The sequence below is a fragment of the Stegostoma tigrinum genome, chromosome 12, assembly GCF_030684315.1.
Source record: "Stegostoma tigrinum isolate sSteTig4 chromosome 12, sSteTig4.hap1, whole genome shotgun sequence".
Classification (NCBI taxonomy): Eukaryota; Metazoa; Chordata; class Chondrichthyes; order Orectolobiformes; family Stegostomatidae; genus Stegostoma; species Stegostoma tigrinum.
In genome coordinates this window covers 16,889,495-16,914,903 of record NC_081365.1, presented here as the reverse complement: position 1 = coordinate 16,914,903, position 25,409 = coordinate 16,889,495, and the positions used below count along the sequence as shown (strand labels likewise).

General features: G+C 41.1%; 1 protein-coding gene across 1 annotated transcript in view; it reads left to right on the top strand.

Annotated features, from left to right (window-relative positions):
• The window catches only part of pcp4b (Purkinje cell protein 4b), a 99,585-nt gene extending 74,897 nt beyond the window's left edge, over window positions 1–24,688 (top strand). Inside the window, exons 2-3 of the mRNA XM_048540196.2 lie at window positions 16,762–16,813; window positions 24,351–24,688. Of these exons, the coding sequence (XP_048396153.1) occupies window positions 16,762–16,813; window positions 24,351–24,484 (186 nt within the window). The 3' untranslated portion in view covers window positions 24,485–24,688. The remainder of the gene's footprint in view (window positions 1–16,761; window positions 16,814–24,350) is intronic.
• The last annotated feature ends 721 nt before the right edge of the window (window positions 24,689–25,409 follow it).

The following is a 25,409-nucleotide window of genomic DNA, read 5'->3' as shown; positions in this document are numbered from 1 at the left end:
GTCTTTAGGACAGCACAACAGCACTGCAACATGTATTCCATTAGCACTTTGAGACATTCTGAGACCATGAGATATTTGCACATAGTTTTGCTTTTTGGCATCAATAATAAGATAGTGTGAGTGTCTGGATATGAGCGCTAATCAGAATGGAATTAAAAGCAACAGAAGGGAACCAAAGATCATGTGAAAGGTAGCAAGGTGGATTTAATGGAGAAATTGAGGCAAAGATTGGAGGGGGGGAAGGTGATACACCAGCAGCAGGGGGGAGTGTCTAGAATTCTTAACCTTTGGAAAGTGTGCAGGCGATTGAATACTCGTCAATAATACCAGTACTGCTACTGATACATCAATTTGATAATCATATAGAGTATTTAACATCAATGATAACAAAGCGTGGAGCTGGATGAACTCAGCAAGCCAAGCGGCACCCCGAAACATCAAGCTTTTGTGCTCCTAAGATGCTGCTTGGCCTGCTGCTTTCATCCAGCTCCATAATTTGTTATCTTGGATTCTCCAGCATCTGCAGTTCCCATTATCTCTCTTTAACATCAATGTTGACTGTGAACCCAGAAATAAGTAAGAAAAGTACACAGAAAATGAATGTGTCAGTTTAAGGGAAGTCCAGTGATGAACAGTGGGGCTCAACTCAGTTTTAGCTGAATATTGAAGTGCTTGGGAGCATCCTGTGGTCGTAAAAGATATTACATAAATTAAAGCTGTTTCCTTTCTGTCAGTGGCACTCGGCAATACTTAGTCTCCATGGCAAAGAGCTGACAGGATTGTCAGTATGTCAATCCCTACACAGGCTTTGTTTTTCAGACACGAGAGAAAAGAATATTATTTCAATGGTTATCTATATTCTCTTCATTGGCAATGAGATGAGCTGTGAGACTTCTGCACTTTGAAAAGGAGGGGCGACACCACTTCCTGTAAAAATTCCACCAGATGCAGTCAGTCTCATAACCTCCTCAAAGCTCACACCTGAGTGATATGGTTTTCACTTGTCTGTGTTATTGAAGCAATTAAAATTAAGACAGAGATCTAATTGAAAGAGGCTCGAGGAACAGAATGGCCTACTCTTGTTACTACGTTCCAGTGAAGTATAATTGGCTTCAAGAGATAACAAGGTGTGGAGCTGGAGGAACACAGCAGGCCAAGCAGCATCTTAGGAGCAGGAAAGCTGACGTTTCGGGCCTAGACTCTTCATTTTTCTGATTGAGGGTCCAGGCCCGAAACGTTAGCCTTCCTGCTCCTAAGATGCTGCTTGGCCTGTTGTGTTCCTCCAGCTCCACACCTTGTTATCTTGGATTCTCCAGCATTTGCATTTCCTATTATCTCTTATTTATAATTGAATTCAGTTCTTCTGAGCAAACAAACAGAGCCAACTTAATCATTGATTGCTCTTTAATGATTTTCCTTATTAAAAAAGCATGTGAATTTTCAAATATATATGCAAGGCAAGTTATAACATACAAATATGCCATTTGGCCCAAATACCCTTTGATACAGTTTACCTTCGACATAAGCAATTGGTGCTAATCACAATGAACTACATCTTTCTAATATTTTTAACCATCTTTTCCTTCATTTCCCTACTTGATTTAATCTTGAATGTTGGCCGTCTTTCTGCCTCAATAATCGATGTGTAATGTGAAGATCAATGATGTTGCCAAGACATGGAGTTTATAGCTTTACTCCTCACTGTGTGTCTCTTGGCCTCCATTCTGAGCCACCTCTGTTTCATTTCATATTTGTGGCCGCACATTCTAACCTCTTCAACTAATAGAAACAAAATGCTTCTGTTAATTTATTTATTTCATAAGCATTTATATTGCTCTGTCAAGTACTATTGCTCCAACTTTTCTTGCCAGTGTGTTGATTATTTCAGTTTTCTGTATTCTAATCTGACTGGATGGTGCAATGGGCTAATAGATTTAATTTCCTCACCTCAGATCTATGTGTGAATTTAGCATAGACTGATTCACTTAAGGTATCTTTGCTGCTGCCATAGGAACCACGTTCTGAAGAAGGGTCACTAGACCTGAAATATCAATTCTGCTTTTTCTCCACCGATGTCCCAGGTTCTGCTGTTTTTCCAGCAATTTCTGTTTTTGTTTCTGATTTCCAGCATCCACAGTTCTTTCAGTTTTTGATACCAACAAGAACCACATCTGGTTAGTGATACTTTGCCAGTTCCTAAAGCATATGGCGTAGAATTATATAGAGCATAGAACAGTACAGCACAGTACAGGCCCTTCAGCCCACAATGTTGTGCCGACCTATTATCCTACTCTAAGATCAAGCTGCCCACATATCCTACATTTTACTATCATCCATGTGCCTATCCAAGAGTCACTTAGATGTCCCTAATGTATCTGACTCTACTACAATTGCCCAGCAGCACATTCCACATGCCCACCACTCTACCTATGACATCTCCCCTATACCGTCCTCCAATCACCTTAAATTTATGTCCCCTCATAATAGTCATTTCCACCCTGGGGAAAACTATAGCAAACCTATAGCATAAAACTGCTTGCAGATTAGTACTAAATGTTGCTTTAAGTACAGTAAAGCAAACAAGGATGTAAGACACTGGTATATTTGGTGACACAGTTCCAGGGTTGAAATTGATGCTAGTTGTTAAAACAGAAGAGATGGAATTCTGCACCTAGCTACATTCCACTTGATTCAGAAATGCTTGGTGTTAACAGTTAAAATGCTTCATTCCGGCACATCCTCTTATTTGATATATTGAAAAGTATTTCCGTGCCAAGTATCTCCTTACCCATCAGGAAGGCCCAGACGTTACACACTCAGCAACATTACAAATAAAAACTGGGCTCACCAGATCTGTTTTTTAATAAGGCCCTTTAGGAAACTATTGGTTTTATAAAAGAAATAACAAGGCTTGGAGCTGGACGAACACTGCAGGCCAAGCATATCAGAAGAGCAGGGAAGTTGACATTTTGGGTCTGGGCCCTTCTTCAGAAAAGATCAGAAAAGACCTGCTCCTCTAGTACTGCCTGGCCTGCTGTGTTCCTTCAGCTCTACACCTTGTTATCTCAGGCTCCAGCGTTTGGCATTTCCTACTATTCATAACTCACTATTTGCACTCCCAATTTGTATTATGTCAGTCCCCAAGTCTAATAGTCCACTATTTAGGAGTTTTGGAATATCATCAGTTCCTAGTGGTAGTCATGTGTGATTGTTCATTTTCCTGTGGACATTTTCATCTAATCAGAGGATGAACAATAAAAAAGATACAAGCAGTTTTTTTTTCTTCTGATGTGGCTGCAGTGTCTCTCCTAATACTACATTTCAAATCTAGACAAAGGAGGCCATGCATTTAAGGTAAGAGGGGGAAAGTCAAAGGAGATGTGAGGGTCAGATTTTTTACACAGAGATTGGTGTGAGTTTGGGACGTGTTGGCAGGAGTGGTGGTGGAGGCAGATACAATGGGGGCATTTAAGGGACTTTTAGATAAGCACATGTATATGGATCAAGTGTAGGTAGAAGGGATTAGTTTAATTTAGTGTCACATTCTGTACAATATTGTGGGCCAAAGGGCTCGTTCCTGTGCTGTACAGGTCTATGTTTAATGTACATTAGAAATGTATTGATCATGGACCCCCTTACTGAATTCAGTGCTTAAATACAGTGCAATGCAGAATCTATTCTTTGTTCACTTGTCACTGCGTAGCTTTCAGGTGCATGAACCCTCACATGCCTTAATTACCATTCAATTCATTTCAGAGCTGAGTGGCTGAAGTGGCTGAGATTCACTAACCAACCTGCATACCATCCTTCATAATTTTCCAGCCATTGGAAGCATGAATTTGTATCATTATCTTTCAAGATTTCAAAACTGAATGGCAGCTTATGTCATTGGTGTCTCAGTTATAGTGCCCTTGCCCTTGAGGTTAAAGGTTTAGGCAAGGTGTTCAAGTCCCTTTTCGGAGATTTGTATATGTCTAAGTCGACATGCTGGAGGGAGGTATGTGCTGAAGGACAGCTGTGCATTTGGACAAACCTTTAAAATGAGGCGCTTTCTGCCCCCTCAGGTGAACACAAATATATTGAAGGGAAGTAGCAGTTTTTTCCTGGAAAATATCTATCCCCCAACCAACAGCACTAAAGCAGAGTATTCACTCATTTTCTCAATGCTATTTGTGGGAACTGGCACCGCACAAAATAGTATTCATATTAGAACAGTGACTACGTACCAGAAATGTTCCATTGGCTGTGAAGTGCTCTGTGTCATCCTGATATTTTGTAAAGGTAAATGTAAGTTATTTTTTCCCTTTCTATTTACCAATTGTGGGATAACACATCTGGCAAATCTTTAGCAATGCCTTTCTCACCAATTTAAATTATGGGTCTTGGGAATATGAATTTCAGTGAGGCGACAAGGTCACATCAGTTAGGCTTGGGAAAATCAGGTACTGCTCCATTGAAGCAAGGCGGTAGCAACAATATTGTAGAAATATACAAAAGTATTACAAAAATAGTCCTTAAAAAACTGTTATTTTATTTGGTACAAATTCATGGCATTAGTGCTTACACGTGACAGACGTTCAGTTTTGAGATAAATGCTGATCAGATTACAATATATTAGCAGTATTTAGAGTTAATTATATCAATGGAATTTCTGAATCAATTAAAAGTGACTTAGCACCAGTCTCTGATGTCAGTTTTTGCCTCTAGCAGTGCATTTTACCTGATGCAGCAATGTTTATGTTATCCCGGGTAATTAATGTGGTAGTGAAAATTCCAATGGACATTTATTACATCTCACTACTATATATAATTGTTACAATCAAAGGCACATCAGCTTCTGAGCTCACAGTTAGCTATTACTACTGAAAGAGCTGCATACGTCTATTACCGTGTCCTAGTTAGGGTGGGGTGCAAGATGTTCATACCCTTATGTTACAAGCTACTCTACAGCGACTGTTGCCATGAGCCTGTCCTTTAAATGTTTGCTCACTCTGATACATTACACAACAATTCTTACGTTAATGTCAAAACTCATATGCACTTTTTAGGTGGCAGGAGGCAAATACCTGAACGTGCTGTAATTGTGTTCTGTTTAATATAAACTTGTTTGTATCGATCTGTGGGATTTCTTCAGCATATTAAACCTGCTTTGCTGAATATGCTACCATGCACTTTTCTTGACAGCACAGTCAGATGCCGATGAACATGTAATTGGATTTCCCAGAAAATGCTGTGCCTAAATCCAAACTCAGGTCTATTATATCAGTTGTAGTTATTAGTAGCCACTTTGCAAACCTTCACATCACTGAATGGGTAAATAAATAATGTTTGAAAAAAAGTGATGGTGGTTTCGGTCTGCATTTCACAGTGGGTAACTGGAGCATGAGTGCTTCATCTGAAGTTAAATTAGACAGCTTTTAATCCTGATTTTTATCACTCCTGAACTATTCCTCTTTATTTTACTCAGCACAGTTCCTTAAAGGTTGGTGAAAATCACGCCAGTCATCAGGTTTTAGCTGATCTATGTAATGAGGTGTAGGAGACAATGGGAAAAGAGGGGCGGAGGGACATGAGGAACTTTATCATCATCCAATGTTCACACTTGTGGCCTTTTCAGCAGGGGCCACTGACAAGTGATTAATCCCAGCAATTCTGGCAGATTTGTGTTTTCTTTCCTGAAATGCAGAGTAGCTGTAACATTTCTACTGACGAGAAATAGATCAGGAATTTACACTGAGCAGATAGATGTTGTTCCATTAAGGTATAGATTCCAGGCTAGGTAGCCTGTCACCTTAAGAAAGTCACACAATATCATATGTGACGTTCCAACATAAAGGTACCTGTCTCGCTTTCAATTGCATTCTTATTGCAGTGTGATGTGTTTAGTCACTCATTTATGTGTGTTTAATGTAAAATAACATCAGTTAGCACAGAATCTGGGCCACATGGCCACATTTGATATTCTGGCCATGTCAGTAGTGCTGATAATAAACTGCAAGACATCTGTCTCAACGAGAACCTAACACTCAGCATATGTTTTATTTTTTTCAGGCTAAAATATATAAAACCACAAAATATATCAGATGTTACCTTTGATAGTTAGAGTGTGGTGCAGAATGATACCAGTGGCACGGGGTCAATCCATCTGTCAGCTGTGATGACATATGGAGCCTGTCTCGTTATCTTACATCACACTTGATGTGGAGGAATAGCTCTTAAAGTGGGCCTGGGATAGGGTGATGTACACAATGCTAATCACCAGATCCAGGACTTGTCGGTGGGCCAGGCTCATTGGTCAAATACCCAGTCAAAATAAGCCAATCAGATTTGTAGATAGTCCAATTGAAAGGTTAACTGGCTTTTGATGGTTATTGCTCTGAAAAATTGGCTAAGTAGGATGTAACTGATTTTCCGGTCTCTCCTTTCGAACAGCTCACATGTTGGGATTCAGGATAATTCTGTCACATCTTGCTAGAAAGTGCAGGAGTGCAATGTGAGATAAACTAAATTGTTTCGTGTCTCACTTCTATCCTAGAAGCCTTTCTTGTCTTTAGTGGTGTCCAAGGTGCTACCCTGGTCAATTCTCACTAAACATCTTGACTTCCCCCTTCCTAATGGTGAGCCATGATGGCTGATGGTTAATGTAAGTCAAACAAACTCAATCACTTGGCCCCAGTACCGTCTCCTTCCTTGGTGACCAAGATTGAGGGAAAGCCTTCCATTTTTGAGCTCTGATTTTTAAATGAAAACCAATAATGGTTTTATTAGTTCAATCTGCTGCTGAGCATCTTTTAATGGCTATTTTCATTATTTAGTCCGTTAAAGGTGAGCAATTTGTTTTGCATTGTGTGATTTTTTTTTTGAAGTTTGAATTTAATGTTGTACCAAGCTCCATCCCAGGCAGTTGCTTCTGGGTTTCTTGTTGAAGAGGAATGAGAGACCGAAATGAACCTGAATGCTTTTTTAATGGTTGTTAAGGGGCTATTATTGTTCCAAGAAAATTGTGAAGTATTGATTTTTTTTCTTTAAATTCAATTGTGGGACGTGGATGTCAGTGGGTGGGCCAGTGATTATTGCTCTTCCCTAACTGTCCTCAAAAAAATGATGGTTAACTGTCTTCTTGAACCATTGCAGTCCATGCGCTGTAGGATGGCCCACAATGTCGTTAGGGGGGCAGTTCCTGGATTTTGAACCAGCCCGAGTGAAGCAATAATCCCAAGCCAAGGTGGTGTGTGGCCAAGAAGGAACTTGCTGTTGGTGGTGTTCCCATGTATTTGCTGCTCTTGTCATTCTGGATGGAAATGGTTGTGGGTTTGGAAGGTGCTTTTGAAGGAGCCTTGGTGAATTTCTGAAGTGTATCTTGTAGATAGGACACACTGTTGTTCCTGAGTGTCGCTAGTGAAGGCTGGTAGAAATTTTGGATGTAGCTTCGCAGGTTGCTTTATCCTGGATGGTGTCAAACTTGCATTTTTTGGAGCTTCATCCATCCAGGCAAGTGGGGAATATTCTGTCACATTTCTGACTTGTGCCTTGTAGATGGTGGACAGGCTTTGGGGAGTTGCGAGATGACTTACTTGCCATAGTATTACCAGCCTCTGACCTGTTCTTATGGCCACTAAGTTTATACAGTGAGTCAAATTCAGTATCTGGTCAATATTAACCCCTTGGCTTCAGTGATGGTAGTGCTACTTAATGTCAACAATTCAGTGTTCTGTTGTCTCTTATTGGAGATGGAATTTGCCTGACATCTGTGAGGCACAAATGTCACTTTCAATTTGTTAGGCCAATCCTGGATATTTTCCAGGTCCTGCTGCATTTGAACATGGACTGCTTCAGTATCTGAAGAGATGCAAATGGTGCTGAACATTGTGCAATTATCACCGAGCATTCCCACTTCTGATGTTATGATGGAGGGAAGGTCATTGATGAAGCAGCTGAAGGTGGTTAGGCCAAGGATATAACTCTTGCAGAGATGTTGTGGAGCTGAGACGACTGACATTCAAAACCACAATTGTCTTCCTATAGATTAGGTATGGTTCCAATCAATGGAGAGTTTTGCCCCCGATACCCACTGACTCCAGTTTTTCCTGGCTTCCTTAGTGCCACACTCAGCCTTCATGCCAAGGACTATCTCTCACCTCACCTCAGGAAATCATCTCTTCTGTTCATGTCTGAGTCAAATCTGTACGGTCAGGAACTGAGTCGCCTTGACAGAGCCCAAACTGGGCATCGCTGAGCATATTATTACTGAACAGATGTTGCTTGATAGCACTTTTGATGACAACTTCCAACACTCGCTCAGCAAGTGTGGCCTCCCTGTAATGTCAGAAACAGAGATCAGTGGCTCTACATTGGAGCTAGAGAAAATTGTGGACCTGAAAAATTTAATCTATTTTTCTCTCCAAGATACTATCAGACCTGTTGAATATTTCGTTCTCCAGTACTTTGCTGTTTTATTCCATGCTTCATGCTGGGCATTTGTAAGTGTGGTTAATGGCAACTTGCAATGAGAATGTATTTATCACTCACTACAAAGTGTAATGCTCCTGTTAATGAAACAAAGTCATTTGGGGATATTGGTGTCTGAATCGTGTTGCACTATATTGAAAGAAACAGAGATGTTACTTGATGTGGACAACCAGGTTGTATGTAATTGTCTGACAAAGAAATGGCTGTAAAGTGTTTCATACTGAAACTTGATTTCTTTCTGGGATTTGTAACAAGAGGCATACAGCACAGAAGCAGTAAGTGCTTGCAAAACTTATTTTAACATTTTGATCCATGTGACTTTGGTTTCCAATCTGGGCACCCATATAAGGGGGTGCATTAAAGTGGGTTGAGAGAGTACTAAGGGGGCCAGAAACAGGCAAAGCACTCAGGTTCCATGATTTCTCTCCTTGAATTTGACCTCAAGCTTTATAGCAAATACTTCCACTTTACTTTTACCCTTTGTGACCTATTCCAGATAGTCTGCACTTGCTGTGTTGTGCTTCCTATATTTAGACTTACTCACAATCTGTTTTTGAGTTGATGGATGGAACTTTGATTAATGATTTCTGCTTCACCTTTCCTCCATCTGACGCACCCTGACTGAAAAGATTATGGGATCAATTAGCATTAAACAATATAGTTGGCACATAACTTGCTGAATTTTCCTTTACAGTAACTGTGAGGTGGAATTCCTGCACACATTCCCCCACTCACCTCCTGATGCCGTCACATCTCTGACCCATTTCCCAGAGTTGGGGTTACTCTTTATGGAGAGTGCCTGTGAGGATTCCCATTGCCAAATGAGAGCCCACCAACTATTCCAAAGGAAATGAAGCTGTAGCAAGGTTCCCACTACTGTGACACAAATGAGGAAGACTGGACAGGAGTCTTCCCACCCTGTTACTTGCTGGCCTCGCCATAGACTAAGATAGTCAATGGAGAAATTAGATTGAAGAGCAGAGGAGTCAGCTGTAAGATGATTCTCCTCCATAGGGCAAGTAGAGCGATGTTACTACACTTTCTGAGGACTACAGCCACTGTTTCCACAGTAACTCTGGGACATGGAAAACAAAAAAAAATGTAGGGTGACAGTGTGTGAGTGCAAGGTCATGTGATAACAGGGTGGTAAGCTTCACCTCCTGAATATTCTGTTACTGTTCTATTGCATTTTGGGTGGGATTGCATAGAACGCTTTGCAGAACACCTCTGCTCGGTTCGAAATAAAAAACTGCACCTCCCAGTCGTGAACCATTTCAACTCCCCCTCCCATCGTTTAGATGACATGTCCATCATGGGCCTCCTGCAGTGCCACAATGATGCCACCCGAAGGTTGCAGGAACAGCAACTCATATTCCGCTTGGGAACCCTGCAGCCCAATGGTATCAATGTGGACTTCACCAGCATCCCAAAACCAGCCCAGTTCGTCCCCTCCCCCCCACTGCATCACACAACCAGCTCAGCTCATCCCCTCCCCCCACTGCATCCCCAAACCAGCCCAGCCTGTCTCTGCCTCCCTAACCTGTTCTTCCTCTCACCCGTCCCTTCCTCCCACCCCAAGCCGCACCTCCATTTCCTACCTACTAACCTCATCCCACCTCCTTGCCCTGTCCGCCTTCCCTGGACTGACCTATCCCCTCCCTACTTCCCCACCTATACTCTCCTCTCCACCTAACTTCTTTTATCTCCATCTTCGGTCCACCTCCCCCTCTCTCCCTATTTATTCCAGAACCCTCACCGCATCCCCCTCTCTGATGAAGGGTCTAGGCCCGAAACGGCAACTTTTGTGCTCCTGAGATGCTGCTTGGCCTGCTGTGTTCATCCAGCTCCACACTTTGTTATCTTGGATTCTCCAGCATCTGCAGTTCCCATTATCTCTGAGGCTATTTTCGAATGCGTTTTATCTCCTCACAATACACCATTTCACTTAGACGCTGTTGAAATCATAGCGGCTAGTAAATAATATTGGAGTTAAACATTTTCGTCAGCGTTAAAAATGCAGTGTATTGGATAGAAACCCCTATCACTATAGAAACACATGGCAGTGTATCATCATTTGCTTCCAATAATAAACGGTTTGAACAAATGAATATTTCTATACTTAGATCCACTTTTAACTGCAGGGGGGAAAGCGTTCAGATTCTATGCAAGTTAATGGAAAAAAGACTTTAAAGTGACTGTTTGCACCAATCTCCCATTACTACAACCATAACTCATTAAACTCTTATCAATTGTGAATTACAGAAGCAGCAGCTCTGCTTTCCCATGAGACGAACTAAAAGTAGTGAAGTTAAACATAAACAGGGATAGCAGAAATTGCTGATTGGAGCCCCGTGGCTCAACATTTTATGCTGAATTATTCTTTCAGAGTTGAAAATCTTCTTTAATTCGTGAAGCCGAGGTACTTAGTGTGTTATCTTTTAGGAACCATAAAGGAGCGGCTTGCATCTAAGTAGCACTTTACACAATTATAGGATGTCTTAAACAGCGTTATAGGTGATGAAGAATTATTGTAATTTGGAGAAACATAATAATCAGCAAGGTCATGGAAACAACAATGAGGTTATTTATTTTAGCCACATTTGTTGAGAGTTGAGTATTGGCTTAGAGCAATAGATTTAGTTCCCGTTGTAAACTATTGTGAATCTGCCTGAGGTGTTTGCAAAATTTCCCTGGTGTTCCTTCCAACTTTCTCTTGAACAAGTTTTAGCTGTTTCTTTATCCCAAGTGGAATTTCCTTTTAAAAGTCCAAACACTGCATGGTTGTACAACAACAAGGCACCCTCAGGTGACTCTTTGGTGTTTAAGAGCTTACAAGGACGCCTCTCCAAACAGGGAATCAATTCTCACTAGCATTCTGCAGTAACTGCTTCTTCAGTCCTCCCCTCTTTTCTGATTGGGACTACGTGTCTGTGTTCAACTAAACCACCTCGCCCTCTTTCATATCAGGAGGTAAAAAAGTTTGAATTGAGTTTCCAAGAGTTTCAACTGAGACCTCTGTTCTCATGGAAACCAAATCACCTGGGCAGAATTCAGTATTATTGCTGATCCTAATTTCTGAATATTATGTCCTAATTCAAATTAAAAGAGACAATGTAAAATATGATCATCTTAAAACGTCTCGCACCCGTAACACCATCAACATTGCTCCATCCAAAATTTATGATCTGTCCATGGCTACTTTGAACACAAACACTTTTTCACCTTTTGCATCCAAGATTTGTGGGTCTCCATGAGGAGAAGATGAAGAAAGGAGGCAGCCACCACAGTGATTAATGCGATAATAGAGATTACAACCCCAGTGGCTGCAGCATGGCTGATAGAAGGCTGGTAGTTCTCAGTATCAAGGACTATGGATGACGTCATCGGATGATCTTGAGTGGCTCTAGCTCGAAAAGACCCTGCATCTAACTGCAGTGCATTGACATGAGTGGAAGCAGTCATTGCGGCTGGCTGACTGCTAACACTGGAAGCCCCAACTTCTGAAGAGTTATAGCTGAGGCGAAATGTTAATTCTGCTTCTCTCTCCATAGATGCTGCCAGAACGGCTGAGTTTCTCCAGCATTCTCTTTGTTTGCTTCAGATTTTCAGCAACCGTTGCGCTTTATTCAAAAGTAACACAAAGACACTGTATCCATGGAGAACAGACTGCTGGAAGCTACTTTGAATTCCAGTGTAAGCAACCATGATAGCAGAAGCCTGATCTTGCACAACTAAAAGTTAACTTCAGTTTAAGCCTCTGAAGTATTGCAATGAGAGTGGAGCCATCTTCCATGAGACCCCTCAGTGCAGTTACTGGAAGTGAGTATAATGGTTAGCTCAGTTAGCCTTACTGCTAGTTTGTGACGCAGATTGACATCAACAGCATGGGTTTAATCCTGCACCGGCTGATGTTACCATGATGGATTCTTCTTAACTTCTCCCCTCAGCTGAGGTGTGGTGACCCTCAGTTTAAACCACCACCAGTCGCATCTTTCTCTCTCTAATGGGAGAGCAGCTCTATGGTCTGGTAGGACTCTGGCAACTTTACTTTTACTGTTAGGTGCATGAGTATGCCAATAGAATTGGCTCCCACTTCCATACTGCATCCGGGTCTGAAAGGGTAAATATACTGAAGGGTGCCATTTGTATCACCTGATATGCCAACATAATATAGAATTTTATGCTGAACAGTTTTGGATCTCAAAGAGTAAGGTCCAGCATTCGGGTCATCATCATAGTCATTGTGCCAATATTTCTCAGGTCATTTTAGCCTGTGGCTAGTTACTCATGTGCAATAATCTGCCTCTTGTTCAGTCATGGTGAGCAGCAGGGCAAAATTCAATCAGCTGTCTCATATAATCCACTGGCAGCGATGGAGACCTGAAGATCTTCACAGCATTTTCAGACTTTAAATTGTCTGCTCATGCATAGTCAGCACCTGGAAGAACTGAAGGCTGAAGAACGCCTCAGAAGAAATGCTTGTGGTGAGATTTCCCATGAAAAATCTATAGCCGATGCTATAAGCGACCCAGACCCAGCAAGGAAAATGGGCTGCAGCAGGAGAGTTAAGAACTTAAACTGAAGTTGCTAGAAAAACTCAGCAGGGTCTGGCAGCATCTGTGAAAAAAAATTCAGTGTTAATGTTTTGGGTCCAGTAACACTTCCTCAGAACAAGACCCGAAACGTTAACTCTAACTTTTCCTTCACAGACGCAGCCAGACCTGCTGAACTTTTCCAGCAACTTCTGTTTTTGTTTCTGATTTGCAACATCTGCAGTTCTTTCAGTTTTTATAGAGTTAGGAACTTGCTGGATAAGGACAATTAATAACTCTAAAGCAGAGAGAGGGCATCATGTGGTAGCCATCTTTAGCAGCAATCGCAGCTAGAGCTCAGTCAGCTGGGGAATAAGTATCAGAGGCTTCTGAATAAAGTGAGTCCCTGCTGGACAAGAATGCAAGTTAAGAAATGCTGCAATTTACAGGCTGGGACAAATGGTCATGAGTGCAGAATTTCCAGCTTAGATCAAGCATTGGCACCATTGCAAGCCGGCACTGACAAGGCATGGCTGGAGTATGGGATTCCAAGGAGCAAGTTAAAAAGTGATTGCAGACCAGGGAAAGCACCAAAGACGGAAAAAAAGAGAGAAAGGGCCAACTGAGAAGCCGACAAATTCTCACAGAAGGAGAACCCTAGGAGACTGTAGAAACGCGGAAACAATCGGCACTGTGTTTACAGGCTGGAAGAGCAGAAAGCAAAAGAATGATTTTACAGTCAGTAAGTCACTGCCGTAGCATGTGGCCATCAGGAGGTAAGGCTGCAGCATGGGAAATCAAATGCCACAAAAGCAATTTACCACAAATCACAGGCCCAGGGACGTTTCAGAGCCTGAACTGAAGAAACAAAGGGGCCTTGGAAGTAGAGAAGCCTAAGCAACCTTGGTCGAATAGACAGCGGACACTTTGGGAATTCACTAAGGCTGCAGAAAAGGTGGAAGACCCTTTATTAAAGCTACATTAAAAATAGGAGGCATTTATTTAAACTGTAGGGAATGGGAATTATCCAGGAAAAAGCCACTCATGAAAAAATTCCAGGGATCATTCATAGAGTCAGAAAGTATGGAATCTTCCAGAAAAATATAGTTAACAGAAGCGGGATTGAACCGATAAAGCTGCAAACAGTGAGAGCTGCTTATTAAAATCATGATTAGGGCAGGCCATTGTGTACTTAAGCTGCAGGCAGTGGGATTTTTTTTCAGTGGTTGTGAATTGTAGTATTCATCCAATGAATCTATGGAAAAGATGGGAACCCTTCATTTTACTTGAAAGGTAGAAATCCTCCAATTAGCTACAAAACGCGGGAAAACACTACACAACTGTTGGGCAGAGAAACAGCGTTCTGGTTACTGTAAAACTAAGGTCATTTATCAAACAAAAATAAACACTCATATTGAGAAGATTTGGCATCAGAAATAATATTGCCAGGAAGATTCATTTTCAGATATTGGTCAATTGAACAGAGAATGAGACTTCTTGGAGAAAATATTTCTTAAGATACAGAATGGATTCCAAGTTAGCTACTAAATCAAAGTTGAAAGAGTTATACACTTGTACAAACAATTAGGCGAGTAGATGACAACATTTTAATGTACCAAAGTATGAAAAAGGCATCAATACTTTCGAAGCAGTACTAAAAGTCTCTGACTGTTACTTTAATCTCAGAACAAATCAAGTTCTTGGAAGAGCAAGATATAATGATAGAGTTCAGCATCCAAGCAGATCCATAGATGATTGCATTGATGATCTCTGCTGCTGAATGGAAAATGCAGCTTTGGCAACTTAAAATCAGCATTCATAAGTTATTGTTGTCTGAATTCCTGATGAATCTTTGTCAGATTTATCACAGAAGCTATGACTCCAGAAAAAAAATGCATTCAGACGGTGACTGAAACAAAAGCAAATACTATCACATTCAATCATTTTGGTAATACCACTGGCCCCAACCCTCAGGCAGGACTACTGTGATGAAGATGAAAGCTGATTCCTCTATGGGGATAGCATTTGCAACCATGCTGGATCCTGGCAGATAGATGCTGTTGCCTGCAGTTACTTTCTTCTGTAAGTGAGATAGAAGAGTATCAATGAGTGTGACTCAATTGTTCAAGTGGTGGAGAGTCGTATGATTGGTTCTATGTAAGCTCCTGGATGTGCATGTGAGGCTTCAGCAGCGCTGAGTGTGTGAGGCATTTGAATAATGAGTCTTGGTTTAACAACAATGTGAGTAGGTCAGTGAAAGCAAGTTGCAGACTGGGGTCTGAGGATATTGCTATGGCTGGTTGGAAATGGAATTTGTTGATGTCAGCGCTGAATTTGGCAGCTTGTATGAGGCCATTTTACTTCTTGTGGCACTGCATCCAGGTCCTGAAGGTTACATGGCTGGAACCAAAATGCAACTGCCTGTTTAATGTCTGCCTGAAGAGTCTCTTTAGGAAACCGGACCTGTCTCTCTACCTATCCACCTCCTGTATCAGGTGTTCAGCACTGTGCACGCTCCAAGCCCTGTTGCGCCACTATTTTGAGTTTGTTCTGCTTGGCTTTCCCCCAGAAGAAGGCTCACTGCAGCTAGCAGTGAATTTGGAAGGTACTGTACTCATTAATAGATAAACTATTGAGTAATCATCCAAAGTGTACTTTGGAAGGCTTCATCCTGTGCATTCAACCCATTTTCCAGATAAAAGATGACAGGTAGGCAAGTTGTGCATAGCTTCAACAAATAATAGTCTTTGACTAATCATTGAGAGTTTCAGGTGGACCTGAAACATCTCTTCCCTTCTTCCTCCTCTTCTCTTGTATGGAGATATTTACCCACTTCCCAGGGTAGTTGCTTGAGTTTTATTGCCCTCTAATTCTTGCTCTTCACAGACTTTGTGAATAACTCATGGTCATTCGGATACTGTCAAACACCAATTTGTGAAAATACCTTGGAAATTTAGTTGACAGCCACAGCATGCGCTTTTTAAGAACTGAATGCCAAATAGTGCCCTGATGTTAGCAAGAACATTACTGAAATTATTCTCTGAGATCTCCTGTAGTGTATTAGCCGCTCGTTGTCAGAATGTCCCAGAGGGACTGGAAATGAGCAAGAATAGATTTTGCTGCCGCAGTTTGAATGGTTATTTGTCCAAAAGCATGGGATACTCAGTTGCATCATGAGTCGGCAAAGTTGGCAGGATGTTTTGCAGGGTACAGTGCTGGCAGAATCACATTCAACATCTAGCTTGCAGATACAAACACGCTCCAGTAGATTACAGTACAATCCATCAGGAACTGAACAGAGTCTGTTTGTGAAAACCTGTCATACTATAATTACATGTTGGCTCTGATGATGAGAGGGCACATTGCAATGTGACAGGTTTGTATAGAGAGTTTCTGCTAAACCATTAAGATTTATGGCTTCAAAACAGATGAAAAATAAGGACTGCCTGTATGACTGTGAACCCTGATCTAATTATTTCCCTCTAAACCCACTTTCATTCCTGGTTTTAAGAAAATAACTTTCTCTAAGGTTTTGAACTAATTTATTTAACCTTCCGTTGCATCATTGGTAATGAGATAACCAAGCAATGGAAGTGACTACACCTGCAGAAGTGTCCAACTGTTTAACTGTTCTCAAAGGGGACAATACAATAGATTCCGGAGGACAATGACACTTAACAGGCTGATCCAATGATTTTAACAGATCTGTGACTAATGAAAGGAAACTGCCCATGCTTTTAATATTTCCCTTACTTTTCAGAGAAAAAACACTGGAGCAAAATATGGGAAAGAAAAGACATCTGACGGAAAAGGTAAATATTTTTTATTTCTATATTGATGTCTACACTCAGATAATAGGAAATAACGATGTGTAAAAACTCAGAACTCTTCATCACTAGGTTTTTCCTCATATTATTTTGGAAAGCAATCATTTTTAGAAGAGTAAATGAAGACTGAAGACACTAGTATTATCTGAGATGTTGCTAAAGCGAATTCTCATGGCTTACAGGAAGGTACTATGCTGGTTACATTATCTGAATGCAAACGAAATGGAGTATGGTAGAGTGGTGGTAATGTCACTGGGCTAGTAGGATAGCAAGGGCACTGAAACTGCTATCTGCTGCCGATTGAACTGATTGAATTCTGAAGGACATATTTTCCAGACTGGGCCTGGTGAGTGAATCAATATGAGGGAAAACACAATTAGATCTTCCCTTCACCGATTTACAGTCATGGGGTATCTGTTCGTTTCAGTACTGTATTGATAGGAATGACCAGAATGTCTAGCAGAGTCCAGATAAAGTCCAAACTTTGCGGTGAATGCTAACCTGTGTTTGATATTAGCACCGTTCTAAATGGGATGGATTCAGAGCAGATTTAGTCACTCAAAACTGCATAATTGTGAGGCACTGTAGACTATTAACAGCAATAGAATTGTACACTCAACCACAAACTGTAACTTGAAAGCCCAGTACATCCCTTAGGGTTTGCTTAGCATTTGTCATAGAAGTGTGAGAATCTATTATTACAGAGTAATAGCAGAACATCAGGAAAAATCAGCATGGGTTTGTGAAAGGAAAATCATGTTTGGCTAACTTTTAATTTTCTTTATTCATTCATGGGATGAGGGCATCGCTGTTAGGCAACATTTATTGCTCATCCCTAATTGCCCAGAGGGCAGTTAGTCAACCACATTGCTGTGGGTCTGCAGTCACATGTAGGCCAGACTAGGTAAGGATGGCTGTTTCCTTCCCGAAAGGACATTAGTGAACCAGATGGGTTTTCCCCCAACAATCGGCATTGGATTCATTGTCATCATTAGATTCTTAATTTCAGGTATTTTATTGAATTCAATTTCCACCATCTGCTATGGTGGGATTCGAACCTGTGTCCCTAGAACAATATCCAGGTCTCTGAATTAACAGTTCAGCAATAATACCACTATGCCATCACCTCCCCTAGGAGGAGGCGTACTAATTGGAGCCATTTAAGGAATTAGCAAGCAAGGTGGATAAATGTGAAAAAAATGATACTGCGTATCTCGATTTCCAGAAGACATTTGACCAGATGCCTCATCAAATCTCATGATATGTGGGGTGTGGTGAGTAACATATTAATATGGTAAAAGGGCTGGTTAGCTAACAAAGGCAGGGACTTGGGAGAATTGACTAATTTTCACATTGGTAGGCACTAACCAATAGAATGTCACAGAGATCAGTGTCAGGTCCTCAATTATTTACAATGTATACCAATGGTTGGATGAAGCTGCTTAATAAATGTTAGTTCAATTTGATGATGACACAAAGGTAGGCAGGTAAGTTTTATTTTATTCATTCATGGAAGGAGGACATGACTGGCTAAGCTAACATTTGTTGTTAACCCCTAATTGCCGAGAGGGCAGTTAAGTGTCAACAACATTGCTGTAGGTCTGGAGTCATATGTAGGCCAGACCAGGCAAGGATGGCCATTTCCTTCCCTAAAGGACATAAGTGAACCCAGAGGGTTCATTTTTTCAACAACTGATAATGAATTCATGGTCATCTTAATTTAAGATTTTAGTTTAATTGAAATTTGCATTCCACCATTTGGCATGATGGGATTGGAACTCAGGTCTCTGAATCTCTGGAACATTACGTAGGTTTCTGGATTAATAGTCCAGCAATAATACCACTAGGTCATCGCCTTCTCTGTAATTTATTGAAAGGACATAAAAAAGAGATTTGAATGATTTAAGTGAGTGAGAAGAAATTTTGAAAATGAAGTATAATGTGGAAAAATGTAAACTTGCTCACTTTGCTGGGAAGAATAGAAATTATTGTATGAATGGTGGGTGGGGGGAATGCACGTGGTTCCAGAATTCTACAGTTCAGAGGGAACTGGTTATCTTAATACATGAAATGCTGGCCTATGGGTATAGCAAGTGATAAGGAAAGGAAATTGGGTGGATAGTTTAATGTTTACTGCAAGGGGAATTTAAAATAAAAGTACAGAAGTGTTGCTATTGCCTTGATTAGACCATATCTGGAGTACTGTGTACAGTTTTAGTCTCCTTAGTTGAACAAACTACATATAATTGAATTAGAAAAGGTTCAGAGAAGGTTCACATGATTGATTCTGGAATGAAGGCTCATCTTATCAAGCAAAAGTTGAACAGATTGAGCCAATACCTGTTGGTTTGGAAGAATGAGAAGTGATCCAATTGAAATCTATAGTTTCAACATAAACAGGGTGGATGCTGAGAGGATTTCTCCTTGTGGGAGGTTCTCGATCTTGGAGATACAGTTTGAAAAGTTGTTGCCTTCCATTTAAGTCTAAGTTGAGGAGAAATGTTTTATCTCACACATCGTTAGCCCTTCCCCAGAGAACAGCGATGACTATAGGCAGTCTTGAACAATCCCGCAAGAAACTGATCAGGTCTAAGCTCTGTTATATCTAGCTGTGGGTGATGGGGATAATTGAGAAAAAAGGAGAAAATGAAATGTCAGAGTGGGCCAGTTGGCCCTTTGAGCCTGCTCTACTATTCTCTACTATTCAATACTACAGATCTTCTACTCAACCTCATGTTCCTACACTAAATCCAATAATCCCTACAGAGGAGGACAAGGGGGAGGTAATGGCCTAGTGGTATTTTCACTGGACTGTTAATTCAGAGACCCGGATAATGTTCTGGGGACCCAGGTTTGAATCCTGCCACATCAGATGGTTGAATTTGAATTCAATAGAAAAAAAAATGGAATTAAGAATCTAATAATGACCATGAATCCATTGTCAGGAAAAAAAAACACTCTGGTTCATTAATGTCCTTTAGGGAAGGAAGCTATCATCCTTACCTAGTCTGGTCTATATGTGATTCTAGATCCATGGCAATATTGTTGACTCTTACCTGTCCCCTGGGTAACTAGGGATGGGCAATAAATGCTGGCCTCACCAGCCATGCGCAAATCTGGTGAATAGATAAGGCAAATTAATGGTCAATCTTTTACTCAAAGTCATGTTCCTACACTAAGCCCGATAATACCCAATGGAGGAGGACACTTCACAAACATTGCCAACCTTAGCGATCGTTGACTCCATCATATGAATGGAAAGGATAAGGCTGAAGCTTCTACAGCCACCTTTAAGAAAAAACTTTGAGGGGATCATCTGTCCTCTTAGGTTGCACGCCATATCGGATGCTGTTCTTGATCCTGCCTAACTGTGGGTATAAACAGCCACAGGAAAGGGGCGCACCAGCATCTTCTCAAAGGCAATTGGAAATGGACATTAAGTGTCAACCTTACCAATACTGTCCACATTTTAGAATTAATTTCTAAAAGAAAATTATTTTGGAAAGCGTTGCTAGTCGATGAAAAACCAAGCTTCGTCTCATCCATCCTTGAACACCTTACTAATGATAATGGAATTGTTGAATGATCATAGCAGTCAATGTCTATCAATTAATTTTCAACAAAGCCAGACCCACAAACAGTCAGAACTGCCAATGGAAACTGGACAGAATTTGTATGCCCAACACTGTTTCATCAAGAAGGTGATGAAATTCAGGCAGATTCAGGAGTAGCAGCACCCTGCTTGTGCTGGCCAGGCAGCTTAAAAACCTATCAACATTCTACATGGGTCTTCAGCAGTTTGGAAGATTAATTTACAACTTCAATGTGATGTCCCAAAGATGATCCCCACTGCATCCATGGTCTTTGTTGTTAAAAGTTTTGGCCCTGACTCTTTGATTTCCACCTTTACTTTCCGCCTACATTTGCCTGTTCTAATGTGAAAAAAACCTTATATTTATCCACGCTGAAGCCCTGGTTATTACCTTCATTAAAAAGAAACAAACTGGGCAGAGTATATAATCAGCTACTCAACCTAAAAGATTGTTTTTTTTTGTTTTTCTGCTTTTTTTCTCCCCCTCAGCTTCTCCTCCCTCAATGATATTGACACTATGATGCTGCCTGACCTGCTGTGTTCCTCCAGCTCCACACTGTGTTATCTTTGACTCCAGCATTGGCAGTTCTTACTATCTCTGATGTTGACACTTTGCTGTGATTTGATATTCTGCTCTATGTGACATATTGCACTGGATCTAAAATCAACTCATGCTTTGGCCTAAACACAAAGTGCCAATAGAATAAATAGGGAGGTAACAGAGGGGAGCTCCACTACTACATTTCCTCAGCACCCCCAATGTCTCCATGTATGCACTTCCAGCCAGGATCAAAGAATAGTGTTCCTAATTTCTTCTGGTGAGAAGATTTCCCAAAGGCAAGACCAGAGATTGTGAACAGTGCCTTCTCAAATTACAGTATTCATTTGGAATAGATGCTAAAGAGAAAACAGGTGGCTCAATAGAACAAGATTAAAGAATAAAATCCAACATCTTTTCTCTTGCCCCAATCCTCACACGCTCACCTTAATCAGTACCTGATGAAGTCAACTTCTAAGCAGGAACTTCTTCACTCAAAAGGTTGTTATCTTGTGGAATTTCCTGCCCACTAAAGCAATTCAGCTGCCTTGTTGAATTTTAAAGGCAAAGATCTTTGAACAGTAAAGGAATGAAGGGTTATGGTGCATGGGTAGGCATGTGGATCTGAGTCCACAAAGAGATCAGCCAGGGTCTTGTTGAACCAGGAGCAGGCTTGATATGTCAGCTGGCCAACTCCTGCTCCTGGTTCTTATGTTCTTATGTTCTAAATAAATGCATTCACAAAATAATATTGGCAATGACATATCAAGATGAGAATTTAATATGAAATTTAATAATGCTTTTTTCAGATCAGTAGATGACTAAGGATCTTAGGTCATAGGAACAGTTGTGATTTGGATAATTTTGTAATTCTGGGTTAGACTGATGTAGCACAGGAGACAAACCACATTTAATACATTGAAGTTGCAGGATTGGTCCAGGTCAGATAACTAAGGTTATTTCTGCATAAGATAGAGATCTGTTCTCCAGTGATTGGAAGATGATTATGATGACGATAAAGCTATTAGAGGAATCCAGTCCTGCGACCTGATGGCTCCTATATTCTGAATGCAGAAGGGGAATGGTAAAGAAAAACAATGGAAGAAAACATTGCAACTGTGAATAGAAACATCATAGATTGAAGCTGCAAGATGTATATCACAGGGATGTCACATTTCATTTATCCCAGAGCAGTAAATTCAAGACCTGCCAATGCAACACATGGAAACTAATTCACTGAATCAGCATTTTCAGTGCCTGCAACTGACAGGCAGACTCTGCCTGTCAAAAATCACACGTTGGAGATTGATTATATATCTGTACCTTGCTTATAAACAATTCGAGATTGGGTTTTCTGCATTCTGTTGCCTAGCAATGTTCATTTGCAACTATAGTGACAAAGCATAATGGTGGGGCTTCCAGCTTATCATGCTCTTTACACCATATTGCTGAAGCCAACCCATATCCTGGTCAGGAGTCGTTCCTGGATTAGGGGCACACAAATAAGAAGCCTGATGGTATTTTCATGTTCCATTGACAGCATCAGGTTGCAGTGAATGAAGCTGCATGGCCTTAGGTGAACTTAGCTGAAAATGTGCTCTGTTTGAGGCCTGTCAGCTCTTCTAAAAAATGGAACATAGAACAGTACAGGCCCTTTGGCCCATGATGTTGTGCTGACCTGTTATCCTACTCAGATCAATCTACCCTACATACCCTACATTTTACTATCCTCAATGTGCCTATCCAAGAGTCGCTTAAAAGTCTCTAAAGTGTCTGACTCCACTAACACTGCCAGCAACTCATTCCACACGCCCACTATTCTCTGTGTAAAGAACCTACCTCTGACATCTCCCTCATACCTTCCTCCAGTCACCTAAAAATTATGCCCCCTCATAATAGTCATTTCTGCCCTGAGAAAAAATCTCTGTCCACTCTATCTATGCCTCTCATCATCTTGCACACCTCTATCAAGTCACCTCTCATCCTTCTTCACTCCAATGAAGAAAGCCCTAGCTCCCTCAACCTTTCCTCGCAAGGCCTGCCCAGTCAGGCAACATCCTGGTAAATCTTCTCTGTGCCCTCTCTAGAACATTCACACTTTTCTTATAATGAGGTGACTAGAACTAAACACAATATTCCAAGTGTGGTCTAACCAGAGTTTTATAGAGCTGCAGCATAACCTCACAGCTCTTAAACTCAATTCCCCTGCTAATGAAAGGCAACACACCATATGCCTTCTTTACAACCCTATCAACTTGGGTAGCAACTTTGAGGGATCTATGGACGTGGACCCCAAGATGCCTCTGTTCCTCCGCACTACCAAGAATTCTGCCATTAACCCTGTATTCTGCATTCAAATTCAATCTTCTAAAATGAGTCAATTCACACTTTTCCGGGTTGAATTCCATCTGCCACTTATTTTCCCAAAATTTCTGAAAGGTAATGACTGAAATCTTTTATGTTTTCCCTCAGCACTTCCACTCCTTCTGTAATTCACCACCCCACTGCTTCTACTAATCATTTTCTCATCCCTCTTCCCAAAGTTCTCCTGTTTTTATTAATATCTCTCCACTCTCCACACCACTGGCTCCCTCCAAATCACTGATCCCTCCCCATCACTGTCTCGCTGCCCATCATTGTCCCCTGTTCCCCATTACTGTACCCCTCCACATCGCTGTACCCCTAGAAGGAGTGGGGTGGTGAATTATAGAAGGAATGAAAGTAATGAGGAAAAACAGAAAAGATTTCAGTCATTACCTTTCCAAAATTTTAGGCAAAGAAGTGGCAGATGGAATTCAACCGGTAAAAGTGTGAATTGATTCATTTTGGAAGGTTGAATTTTAATGCCGAATACTGGGTTAATGGCAGGATTCTTGGCAGTGTGGAGGAACAGAGGCATCTTGGGGTCAACGCCCATAGATCCCTCGCTGTACCCCTACCCATCACTGTCTCCCTGCCTATCATTGTCCCCATACTCATCACCGCCTACCTTTCCATCAATGTTCCCCTCTTCATTGCTGTTCCCCTCTCCATAATTGTCTGCTTCTCCATCACTGTCTGCCTCTCCATCACTTCTCCCCTTCCCATCACTGTTCCCTTTCCATCACTGTTCCTCTCTCCAAGCAGCCAATGCTGATTGCACACTTTTCTTAAGCAAAACAGAAATTGCTGGAGAAACTCAGCAGGTTTTTCAACATCTGTGGAGAGAAAGTAGAGTTAACAGTCATGGTCTAGTGACCCTTCTTCATAACTGGACCCAAAGCATCAACTCTGCTTTCTCTCCACAGGTGCTGCTGGACCTTCTGAGTTTCTCCAGCCATTCCTGTTTTGGCTTTAGACTTCCAGCATCTGCAATTCTTTTGCTTCATTTCACACACTTTCTTGTTTTATAGATGCGGCCAGAGCTTCAAAGGAAGATGCTGAAGAATTTGACATCGACCTGGATGCCCCTGAGACAGAGAAGGCTGCTGTCGCCATACAAAGTCAATTCAGAAAATTCCAGAAGAAAAAGCAGGATCCTTCTTAGACTTTCTGTTGGGTGCTGAGGAAACAGCACAACCAGTCAACTCACTCATAGCTCTCTTCTATTGGTGCATGCAGAAAAGAAAACTCTGTTGGTGTGTGTGTTTTGAATAAACTTCTGAAAATTCCTCTGTAATACTGCCCTTAGCTTGTAAGCTGTTCCTATTGTTATTCGTACATTAATAAAGACAGTATTGTACCTGACAAATATCCAGTGAATTTCCTTCCCAAGCAGAAGCTGAAAGTAGTAGCATAACAAATTTACTATCACAACAATTTTCTCCATCTTCTGAAGGTGCTGACCATTGCTAAAATGTAGCTGCAAGGGGGAGGGGGCTTATAACCTCATGACAGTAGATCAGACCTGACTTGCGAATTAGTGCAGGTTGTCAGAAATCTGAAATAGAAACAGGAAATGCTGCAAACACTCATCAGAAGAGTCACACAGGAGATGTTAGAGGAGGTGGAATCACTGAAAGTGAATAAGTCACCAGGGTCAGATGGATTGTTCTTTAGGTTGCTGAAGGAGGGCAGGGACAAAATAATAGATGCTCTGGGGATTATTTTCCAATCTTCACCAGACACAGGTAAGGTGCTTGAAGACTAGGGGAATGAAAATACGTTTCCATTGTTTGAAAAGGATGCAAAGAAAATGCCACACAACTTTTAGGCCAGTTAGTCTTATTTTGGTGGTGGTCAAATTGTTAGATTTGATCCTGAGAGACTGGATAAATTGCCATTTAGAAAGGTGCGGGCTTATCAGGGATAGTCAACATGATTTTGTTAAGGGAAGATCATGCGTCACAAATTTGATTGAAATCTTTGAGGAGGTGGCAGGGAGGATCGATGAGGTTAGTTAGAACAAGATGTTTTCTACACAGATTTTAGTAAGGTATTTGATTGGTCAAAAATGTAAAAGAATATGGGAT